Below are 12046 nucleotides of genomic sequence, written 5' to 3'. Positions count from 1 at the left end.
TGAGTATGTGACCTTGGGTAACCTCCCCATCTTAATTCCTTCATATGTAAATGAAAATAACATTAATTACTGCCCCACAAATACTGTCGTATGGAGGATTAAATGAGACAATGGATGTGACAGTGCTCAAAGTATAAAGTTTCTACAAATAAGCCATCTCAAAAACATCTTCCCCCAAGACTGTTTCAAAACATTAGTAATCATTGTTTTCTAAACTATGTGCAACAAACTACTCCAAAACCAAAATGAAGGAATATTCATTTAGGCTTGCCCTATTTTTCAAAATTACTTTTAGTGTCACAGAAACCTGTCTACAAATGACTTTACTTGACTTGAAGGCTCCTATAAAGACTCATATGGTAAGCTGTTGCCTCAAAGTTGCTATGAAAATCTGCTTGTCATGGTGGAACTTTTATTGAACATTTCCCAGGTCCCAGTCACATTAGGCATTTTGAGAGTTTATGTCAATTGATTCTCATAAGAATGAGAAATACTTTAACTCTTCTTTATAGAGGAAGAAACAAGTTCACAAAAAACAAGAAACTCCTCGAGGTAAAACAGGTGTCCGTGTCACTGAGGAAAAGAAACCAAGGTGTTAAGAGGCAAGGAGAAATTTGGAACACTGTTACCTAGTGATTACAGAGCATAGTGGATAAAAGCGTGGTCTCAGAGCTGCACTACCTGGATTCAAATCCTGAATTCGCTATGCGTTTCTTCATTTGCAAAATTTGGTTAATAACAGTAATCTATTTCATAACTTAGTAAATCAGTTAATACATCTACTTAGAACACCTACCTAGCACATTGTATACTCGACACATTAGATATTATTGCCATCATTTCTCCCACCCCGCTTATCCAAACCTCTCTCCCTCTTTTTCCTGCCCTGAAACCTGTGTGCTAACTAGCCTAAAGCTCCCTTGCACACATTTTACTCACTGTTGTTTATGATTTTGCTCTTTCTCTTCCTTTTAACTGAAATGCCTCTCTCCTTCCTCACCAATCTAAATCTCACTCAGCCTTGAAAGCCTAACTCAGACCTAGCCCCTTCTGTGAAATATTTTCTGACTTCACCAGCCCACAGTGATTTCTTCCTTCTCTGAACAAGTCTTTATACCGTCAAATGATCTAACCTTTAGAAATCACTTGACTTCTAAAGTGGTTTCTACAGGACTCTGAAGATAAATGATTTAGCTCAAATCCCTAATTTTTGAAAGAGAAAAAGAGGCTTAAAGTGTTAAACTGCCTATAGTGACACAAAGTTACACGGCAGAGTAGACGCTTGACCCAGATATTTTAAATGTTTGCGATGCTCTTTCCACTAGATAATGCTAATTTTGTCTTCCTTGAGATTCCCTACAAGTTCTCAAAAGTGAAAGCATGTATTATATAATTGTCTGATTCCAAGTATTTCACTTACTTTGTAGCCTTCATGGAAACTAACACACTGGAGTTATTAGCTCTTTGCTAACTGATGAGCAGATCAATCTTTCACTGCTACCCTTTTGTCCCACAGTTAAAATGTTAGTAAACATAGGACTCTCTAGAAGTTAAATTCTCATCATCAGCTATTCCTCAGGGGGTGACAGGGACTGCAGAGGGAATTATATCCATATGTGTCCCTGAGTCACATCACAGGGTCCAACAAGAACAATAAAAAACTCATTCTATATCACTGAAACCTGGAAGTGTAAAAGAAAACAGACTTCAGCTGTGCTATTTTAATATTAGGGCCCTCTAAGGATTCAAGTCCACAATAGAGAAAGGGGATTTCAATCCCCCCCCCCACAAAGCCCAAGCCTCTTTTTGTAGGATTAAATCGGGCTAAAGATACCGCATAAAGTTGTTAGACCCCTTGAGCAGAGAAATAGATGAGAGGTATATATCCTGGAAAGGGATTTAAAGCTGTGCTTGGGAGGAATGGAATGGAAGAATGGTCCTAGACAGAAAGAAAAAAGAAAGAACAGACTCTAAAATCTGAGAAAGGCTCCAGTAAACAAAGACATCTTAGCGCCGAGGCTGAGAGAGGGGAAGAAGCAGAGAGCACAATAGCTGTTCTCCAGAAAGGAAGGAAGAGCAAGCGTGGGGTGTTCATGCACATCAGAAAAGCGCAAGCTGGAGAGCTTAATAGCTATTTAATATTTGGAAAGCGACTACTTTTATGAGTCTGTTCATCATTATGAAGATAAAATGAGACATTGGGTATGAATATGTTGTGCAAACTGTACAACACAGTGCACACGGCAGGGATCAGGAAATAAATGCTGTTAGCCAACACTTCAACATATGTATACAAAAGTTCTTAGAGCTATCAGGGAGACAGGAATTCAACCACAAGTCCACAATTCCCATTACTGAGTAGGAAACATACACAGTGGGCATTACAGGATTAGGCCCTTTTTTTCAGGATACCACATGGTAGCAACGCTGTAAGAAAGGGGTACTGAATGGAGAGTACTCGAAGATGAGCTTTTCATCCAAGGACATGTTTAGCCATGTACTGACCTATGCCTCCCCTTCCAAAGACTTACAAGCATTACCACGTAGAATAAATCATAGAGCTAAAGCTTTTGAAAGAAAATGGCACAAAAACTGTAACATGGAAATAATGTGGTGCTGTAAAGGATCTGAGAGAATGTTTCAATCCTCTCATTTGACAGAGTTTAGAAAATCAAACTCCAAAGAGGCAAAATGGTTTATCAAAGAATACACAGTGGCACATTTTTAATGGTACAAACATTTCTAACCACAACATCTTCATTCCTCTCTGCTCCCACAGCATCCTATGCATACTAATTACCATAGTGTACTAAAATCCTATTTAAACGTCTGTCGTTTCCCCTACTCGACTGGAAGATCCCAGGGGACAAGGCCTATGCCCAACTTAACCTTATATCCCCAGCACCTGGCTTGTGTTTAGATGCTCCACTGCACTGAACATATCCCAGTTAAAACTGTTTTGTAAATTTGAGGGAAAGTAGGCAATTCTGGAAAACTTGCTAATTAGGCCTCCATTACATTTTGCTTAGCAAGATATTGAAAAGGCTAATGTTACCATAGACCTCAACTTGGGTAGAGAAAGACAGCAAACAATCTTAGGCAGACAAGGATACTAAGGTAAAAATGGGTCCCTGAAAGCAAGGTCATCATAGTAGCGCAGTCCTACTAACTTTATTATATTGTTGGAGTTTGATGACTAGGTCTCTAATTAAGAGCCTCCTTCAACCATTTTACAATGACCTTTGCTGAAACAACAATAACACAAATAAGACAGTGAAACTGCTAGTGGAGATATAGTGCAATATGCTCATGTGGTTCTTTTTTAAGCACTTACAACTCCACAGTGACTCTTTAAAAGCAGCAGACACGGGCTTCCCTGGTGGCACAGTGGTTGAGAGTCCGCCTGCCGATACAGGGGACACGGGTTCGTGCCCCGGTCCGGGAAGATCCCACATGCCGCGGAGCGGCTGGGCCCGTGAGCCATGGCCGCTGAACCTGTGCGTCCGGAGCCTGTGCTCCGCAAGGGGAGAGGCCACAACAGTGGGAGGCCCGCGTACAGCAAAAAAAGAAAAAAAAAAAGCAGCAGACAAAAACAGAATTTTCAAGGAGAAAAAAGGTTAAATTTAAAGAATCTACTCATAGAGTAACTTAAGAGTCAGAAGATGCGAATTCTGGTTTCCATTCTCTCACTAACTTCTTATTTGACCTTGGGCAAATTGTTCCATTTCTCTGGGCTTAGAAGAAAGACTGAAGTTCTAGATCCTAGTTCTGAGTAAATTTGAAGAAGCCACTTTGCTTCTTCAGAAAAAGATTTCCCCCATTCATGGGACTTCCCTGCTGGCACAGTCGTTAAGAATCCACCTGCCAATGTAGGGGACATGGGTTCGAGCCCTGGTCCTGGAAGATCCCACATGCCACGGAGCAACTAAGCCCCTGCACCACAACTACTGAGCCTGTGTGCCACAACTACTGAAGCCCGCACACCTACAGCCTGTGCTCCACAACTTGAGAAGCCACCGCAATGAGAAGTCCGTGCACCAAAACGAAGAGTAGCCCCTGCTCACCGCAACTAGAGAAAGCCCACGCGCAGCAACGAACACCCAACGCAGCCAAAAAAATAAATAAATTTATTTTTAAAATTTCCCCCATTTATAAAGTAACCCGGATTATCTTCCAGCTCTAATAACCTAGAATTCTAAGCTATAAGCTAATGTTGCTATGAACAATGAAATTCAATGTAATCAGTATGTCTGTGTTAGAAACAGGACATGTAGATAAAATATTTGGCAGAGAGAAGCCTCAAACCACTGGAGCTTTCCCCCCAAGTTTCAATTCAAATATTTTTCTAGAACTACACACAAGCACTGGTCCAGACTTGTGCGCTTCCCCTATTCTTAATGAAATGCCCAAAGACTGACCAGAAAAGAATGGGAACCGGCGCTTCCCAGATAATGCAACAATCGAGTCTCTTGGTTGTCTCCCTCTTTTCTACCAGTGCACTTTCCTTATACCATCCACTGTCTGGACTGAGCCAACCTATCTCTTTTGATTTAAATTCTTCAAGGCTCAGTTCAAATCTCACTATTTCCATGAAGCATTCCCTTCCCATTCTAGCCCACATCCATCACTCCCTCTTTTAAACGTCTACAGTACAATACATTGTTGTGGTAGGGATTAAATGATATTTCTAAAGAACTCGGTATCACATGTGACATATAGCAGTTGCTCAAAAAGTGATAGTACTTGGTGTTGTTGCCACATCTTTAGCACTAATCACATACCCTTTAGTTCAGTGCGTCTTAAATTTAATGTGCATGTGAATCACCTGGAGATCTTATTCAAATGCAAAGTGTGACTCAGTAGGCGTCAGGTGGGACCAGATAATCTGCAGTTCAAAAAGCTCCCGGTTGATGCCTATTCTGCTGATCCAAGGACCATAGTTCAAATACAAGAGGAAGTTTTTAGTAAACTTTTTTTTAAAATGTATTTATCTTGTCTATCCAGCCAGATGGAAAGATCTTAGAAGAGAGATACTATGTCTCATTTTTCTTAGCATATATACTCTATACAGAGGTGTGCAATAAACAACTGTGGACTTGTCAAATCTGCAATCTCTCTAGATAATCTCTAGAATGCCTGTAATACTGATTTTCAAATTCAAACATTGAGACATTCGAGGTTGAAAAAGCTCACTTGGTCACTGGAATTGGAATCACTGCAACAGAGGCAGGGGAGAATCTGAGAGAAAACTTACCTCATAACCAGTGAGAAGGTAAAACAGAAAAAACAACATATACAAATGGACGCTTGTTCCTTGTTTAAGCACAAACATCATTAAAATGCAATATTAACTGCACTTCTAATTTAGGTAGGAACCTTGAAAGAAGACATGCATTTTCAGGCATATATATATATATATATATATACACTAGTAATAATTAACTAAAAAGGTATATAATGAGCTTGATATCACGTTTTAGTGGAACAGAAATATTTTTCAGTGATCCGTTAATGTGCAATTAACCTAAATATCTCAGGCAACCAATGAAAACACATTTCAAGCAAAAGAAAGAGAGAAACACCCTCCGATTTTCCCATCAACCTGGTCAGTGATAAGATCCCCAGATTCCATTGCCCACAATTACACTACAGAAATTCAAAACAATCTGCTGTGTATCAAGGCTGCTCTAAGACGCTGCCTATTTTAAGCCCTCCTTTAAATCTCCAATCATTTAAATACTTGTTAAACCCTCCGTATTTTAGCATTCCATAATTCAAATGGGACCAATATTCTTAAATTTTACTCGGAGGCTATACTCTGACTTCCTATGCAAGCACCAGGAAAATAATATCAGGCATGTATGACACCTGCTCACAGAATACTATCTAGGTAGCTAAAACTGTGAGACAAATTTATTAAAATCAGTCTTTAGAGCAAAAAGCACCTTTTTAAGTCACTGAGCTTGTCATAAACAGGCATCTGAGCCTTAACTCATAGAGACCTTTCAATAAAGCCACTCACCAATACTTAACTGCAATGTTTTTAACAAATACAGACACCTTAAAAGAAGACAGACTGCAAAATTCTGAGAACTGCCATTAAGCACAGAAACACAGAAGCACAGAACTGCTGTCAAGCACTAGACTCAAACTGGGTTTATGAGTTTTAATAAATCAATGTTATTACTTTAGAGAAAATCAGAAAACAGTTGGGAGTCAGCCTACAGTAAAGTGGCTTCTATTTCTTCGATCCGAAGTCTAGTCTCCTGGGCAAGGCAAGTTCTGTGGTTCGTGCCAGGCAGGCAGTCTTCCTAGAGAATAATACTATCCAAGGAGAGTTTCAAATCCCAAGCCACAGATGCAGTTATAAACGCATACCCATACAAATGAGTGTCTTCCTACCTGCGGGTACCTAACTAGTAATTACACCCAAAACAAATGCCTTCAACAGGAAAGGAGATCAGGACCAGGTATAGGAGGGTCAAGATTCTTGCATAAAAAAATGAAGCACCAATTTCATTCTCATTTCTCCCCTCCTTTTCCCGGTCTTTCTTCAAGACTCATCCTTTGTGAAGCTTTCTCCAATAACTCTGACCCTTACTCTCAATAACTCTAATCACTCCATTTATTGAAAGCCTGAAACACCAGTCTCAACTTATTATTCTAGATTCCTTTTTGTTAACTGTTTCATGTTTTCATTTTGTCTCCCAAATTTGAGTGAGTTCTCTGTAAGGCCCATACACTGCCTAGCCCCTAGAGGGGGCCAATTATTAATATTGCTAATAATATAATAATAATAATGAGGCAATATAACATAATGGAGTGGCAAAAGTGGAGTCAAGTAGGCCTAAGTTCAAATTCTGGTTCTACCATTTGACTGTGAACACATTACTTACTTTCTCTAAGCCTCAGTTTGGTGGTGAAAATTTAATAAGATATATATTAGTGCACCTAGTACAGGGTTCGGCATATAACAGATGCTCAATAAAGCTTAGCTACCTTCCCTTCCCACTTAATAAGCACTTGTTGATTTGAACTGAGTTAGAGTAATTCTCCTAGGGGACTGCCAATGGCACCATCATATACTCTCTTACCTTCCCCATTACACTCTTGCGTGTGCCTGTGTCATTTCCTTACAAAGGTCCCTTCAGGTTTTCTACTCTGCTGTCCTAAGAAAAAGCCAACTACACAAGTCAGCAGGAGGGCATCTCCACATCTACATTTCACTTTTATCACAGCCATGCCAGCACTCTCTCCGTCCGGGTCTCCCAGTGAGAAAATGATAGAGAAAACCAGGGAAGCAGCCAGAAGAGGAAATGGAGATAAAAAGCTCTGTGGTCCCTCTGTGCCTCCCTCTTGGGAGGAAAGACTTAGGTCTAGTCTCCAACCCCAACTCTTGTGAGGAAAGGAGAAAAAAAACCAAAAAACAAAAAAACCCTTGCCATGTTCCAGAAGAAAAAGCAACCCCTTTTCCTCACCTCTTCACCTCTTCAAGCCCTTCACCAGTCAATTCCACTATCACCTCCCACCCTAACCATCCCCTGGGTCAACTACCTCCTCCATAAAACACAGCCTCTTTTAACTAATTTGTCTTAAATAGACCTCATTCATGCTTTTATCAACTAGAGGTCACAAATTCCCTCAGCCTTCCAAGTTGGAATATCCCTTAAAAAAAAAAAAAGAATTTTTTAAGTTTCCCATCTTCTGCATTAAGGCACATCTTTTTTTATTTGTGTCCCTTTAATGATCCAGAATATTTAATGATACAGAATACCTCGGTCATCATCCTTCCAGCTGGAAAAAGCACCATCACTTCCACCCCAAAACACATACCCACCCCCCCCAAAAATTTTTTAATCCACAAATTGGAGATTTGGGAAAATACAAGAATATTTGGGGCTGCAGAAAATACAAGAATTGTATTATTCTTAAACGAGTTCACCATGCTGCACGGGAACAAGTCCATGTACACCTGGCTCCCACCAGCCTTACTCGGACCAGGTGAAAAAATACCCCCTCGCCCTCTCGCTTTCCAGCCCCCGAATACCCATTTCCATTCCTGATTCGCCCCGGGGCCCATAAAGCAGAACCTTTCTTGTTGGCCTTAATGTCCCTCGGGGGATGTGGGACCCTTTTCACGTCAGCTTTGATGTATCGAGGCAGAAAAGTCTGTTCCCTCCACCCCTCCCTCAGAAAAAAAAAAAAAGACTATTTCTTAAGACTCTTCCCTGTTGGATAAAGTAGCTCCAGCATTTACGTGTTGGGGGGATTTGAGCCAACTGAGGGACTATTTCACCGCAGGCTTCACCTTTCCAGGCTGACCAGTGCCTCCCCCCGCCCTCGACACACACACGCTCGCTGGACCCCCTCTCCTCGCGGCGGGACCCCAGACCCTCCTTTTCGTTGCTCTGACACCTCCCTGGGAGCCGGAGCATCCTCGGAGCGGCCCCGAGCCCCGGGCGGCGCCGGCCGGGCACCTACCAGTCGGTGTGCGGCTCGTCGACGACCAGCAGCACCTTGGCCTTCCTGGCGGCGGCGGGCGCGGGCGCGTCCACCAGCCCGGCCGAGGCTGCCGTTTGCTTCACCGCCTGGGAGAGCGAGCTGAAGAAGCTGCTGCCCACCGACGGCGCCGGGGCCGGCTGCGGCACGGGCTGCGGCGCGGGCGCCGGCCTCCGCTCGGGGCCCGGGGAGGCGACCGGGGGCGCAGACGAGGCCGAGGCCGCGCCCGGGCCGGGGGGCGGCGGCGGCGGCGGCTGCTGGGGCTCCGGCCGCTGCAGGTCAGTCATGTAGCCATTGGGCAGGTTGGCGATGAAGCTGCTGTCGGACAGCCGGCGCCGCAGGAAGTTCATCATCTGGCTTGAAGGGCTGAGGGCGCGCGGGGCGGCGGAGCCGGGAGGCGCGGAGGGCCAGACGGAAGCGGCGGCGGGGGCTGAGGCGGCTGAGGCGGCTGAGGCGGCTGAGGCGGCTGAGGCGGCTGAGGCGGCAGAGGCTAGGTCCGCGGCGCGCAAGCCAAGCACACAGCCGCGGCCAACTGGGCCGGGCGGGCGGGGAGGTGCGAGGCTCAGCGCCAGGGAAAGGGCGGAGCCGGGGGCGGGGGCACAGGTTGCCCCGCCCCGCGCCGCAGAGCCGGCGCCGCCCCAGACTCGCAGCCTGTGCAGCCGGCTGTGAGCAGCGGGCCTTCGGGGGCTGGGGGCACGCGGTCTGGGGAGGACCAGGCCTCCTGCGACCTGAGCGTGGCTCTCTGGGGAGGGCATGGAAGCTAGTCCTGCTCCCCAAGAATAGGGACAAGAGAGCCCAGAGCCCCTACCACCTTTTTGACTGGGGGAGAAAAGAACCGTGTCCGGGAAACTGTCCCCACTCCCTTTGAAGGAAAGAAAGGTGTCAACCTCCCCACCCTGAGGTGTGAACAAAGCCATTCCCCTCGCGCGCGCGGACATGCGCGCGCGCACACACACACACACACACACACACACACACACCCTATGGTGAGATGAAAAAGAACTATCCCTTCCTCAATGCTGGGAGAGAAAGACATCGCCCCCTACCCTAAAGTGACAAGACAAGACCTAGTGGGGAAGCGAAGGGTCATCTCCTCTACTTTGGGGAGAAAGGGGGTGGGACACAGACCCTCTCCACCTGTCTTGGAAGGATGTGTGGGATGCGCTTTCAGCACCTGAACCTTAGGAATGGCTCACCTCAGAGCACCTACTCCTCTCCCCCATCTCTTGCACAAGAGAGAGGAAACATGTGTAAGTCTGGAGATCCCCCCATGCAGGACCCCTGAGTGGGATATCTAAGGCTCCGCCACCCCTTCTGCGTCCTTGCTTACAGGCATTGGTGCATCCTATGTAGTATCAAGAAGGTCACCTCTTCAAGATCTTTCTGTTTGTTTTTTCCAGTTCATTCATTGGCCAGATCTGACTCGACCTCCATGAAGGCTTTCTGATTACCACCTTCTCATGGGCACTCCCTGAATCTTGTATGCCCCCTGAACCTTTGTTTTCACCTCTCAGGAGATATACTTCTAATCCCTATGTTGAATTGGAGCAGGACTCAGCAGATATACTTTACATTCAGACCACTCTGCGTGATACGTGACCTTGGGCAAATCAGCCCTCTGAGCCTCTTTTCCTGAGCTAGTAAAAGGAGATAACACTTTTCAAAGTTGTTACACAGAGTAAGTGAGAGCATGTATGTAAAGCACCTGGCAAACAGTAGGCATTCTAGTAGTGGTGGCAAGATTCTTATACTTTTTTTGTGTGTGTGTGTGGTACACGGGCCTCTCACTGTTGCGGCCTCTCCCGTTGTGGAGCACGGGCTCCAGACGCGCAGGCCCAGCGGCCATGGCCCAGCCACTCCGTGGCATGTGGGATCTTCCCGGACCGGGGCACGAACCCATGTCCCCTGCATCGGCAGGCAGACTCTCAACCACTGCACCACCAGGGAAGCCCAAGATTCTTATTCTTATTGGAACTAGTTCTCAGTAAGTATTTATTGGGCTGAATGGAATCACTGAGCAGCTTGTCACTAATATTGGCAGGCAGTTCTTGCTTCCTACATCCCAGCTGGCACTCAGCTTGGGAGCTGGAGATGCACAATCCAGCCCTGAGCCAGAGACCCAGTGATGTCCAAGAGGTCTTCGGTCAACTATAGTTATACAGTGGTCCTCCCATCTCCCATGTGCCAGGCTGGGTTAGAGCTGGATAGACTGACATGAATGGAAAGTGTCCCCTGTTTGCTAGTTCACCGTCTATGTGGACTAGAGGGGGAGAGTAGGGAGGACAGACAAAGAAACAATCACCACAATAAGATGGGCGAGGTGTTTTAGGAGCACCAGAGAGCGAGGGATTCATTCTGCCTGTGAGGCTTAGGGATACATTCTCAGAAGATGTGATATTTGAGATGGGTCTTGAGGCATCTGAAACGGTTTATAATCAGAGAAGAGGGAAAGCAGTCAGACAGAGAAGGCCTGCAGGAGTGTTCCTTGATGACTCTTCCAGGAAGCCTCCCCTCAATCCTCCAGGGTGGGCTGTTTCAATGCCTGTGCTTGGTTTCGTCATAGCCCCTGAAGAAATGATAATAAAATATTCTGGTGACTAGAATATAAGCTTTTCAATGATGGGATTGTGTCTCAGTCATCTTTGGACCCCAACACCAAGCACAGTGCCTGATACATAGCAAGGACTCTGCTGTTTAAGAATCCAGCTCTACTCTTACCCAACTCAGTTCTTGTGTTTATTGGAGAATAAAACTGATGTCACTAATAACTTAAGTAAATAAACTCAGTTTAATGTATTAAACTGAGTATTTTTTAGAAAATGAGAGGAATATTTTCCAAAGGCATGAATCTCTACTGATGGGATTTCAGACACTGTATCACTTTAAGTTTTTTAAATGAGTGGGTTGTCTTTTTTGATATATATTTCACTAATTCACCCCTAACCATTAAGCTTGTAGTGCACGTATAATATTTAAAAACCAACCAATTAACAAACATGTTTTGAGTACCTAATACACATGAGGCATCATGCTAGGCACTGGAGGGTAAAGGAGATTCAAGATGAAGAAAATCCAAGTTCTGCCCATAAGAAGACAACTCAGAAACACGTGAACACATAATTAGCAATAGCAGAGCGTCTGTGTGTGACCAGAAAGTGGAGTAGGCAGTGAGGATTAAAGGAGGCAGAGGAAGAAGAGGTCTCTGGGGTAGGAGGAGAGTTCACAGGAGCGGTAGAGCCCAGGCCATGTAAAATGGGTGGAATTCAGAAAACCAGGACAGCATAGAGGAGACAGTCAAGACAGAGGAAATGGCAAGAGCAAAGTCAGGGAAGTTGAATTGGTTAAGTCATAAGAATGTATAGATCTATTCCTTGAAGGCAAAGACCCTCCCTGTATTATCACTATACTCCTTAGGCCTTAGAATAGCACCTGGCATGTAGAATGCACTCAAATATTTGTAAGAGGGGTTCCGAGAGGCTGTACTTGTCTGTGTGTTTATTTTGTTGGTGGCTGTCCAGCTATAGTTTTAGATGGCAAGCACCTCACA

The 12046-nt window shown here is 44.8% G+C and overlaps 1 protein-coding gene across 1 annotated transcript in view; it reads right to left on the bottom strand.

Moving 5' to 3' along the window:
- The window catches only part of SYN2 (synapsin II), a 159592-nt gene extending 150561 nt beyond the window's left edge, over positions 1–9031 (bottom strand). The window contains exon 1 of the mRNA XM_022562772.3: positions 8482–9031. Within this exon, the coding sequence (XP_022418480.1) occupies positions 8482–8852 (371 nt within the window). The 5' untranslated portion in view covers positions 8853–9031. The remainder of the gene's footprint in view (positions 1–8481) is intronic.
- Between the last annotated feature and the right edge of the window lie 3015 nt (positions 9032–12046).

Source organism: Delphinapterus leucas, chromosome 10, assembly GCF_059928025.1.
Source record: "Delphinapterus leucas isolate spDelLeu-1000000601 "Yukka" chromosome 10, BTC_Dleu_Yukka2, whole genome shotgun sequence".
NCBI lineage: Eukaryota > Metazoa > Chordata > Mammalia > Artiodactyla > Monodontidae > Delphinapterus > Delphinapterus leucas.
Note: the sequence above shows the minus strand (reverse complement) of the source record. Positions and strands in the feature narration are given on the sequence as shown.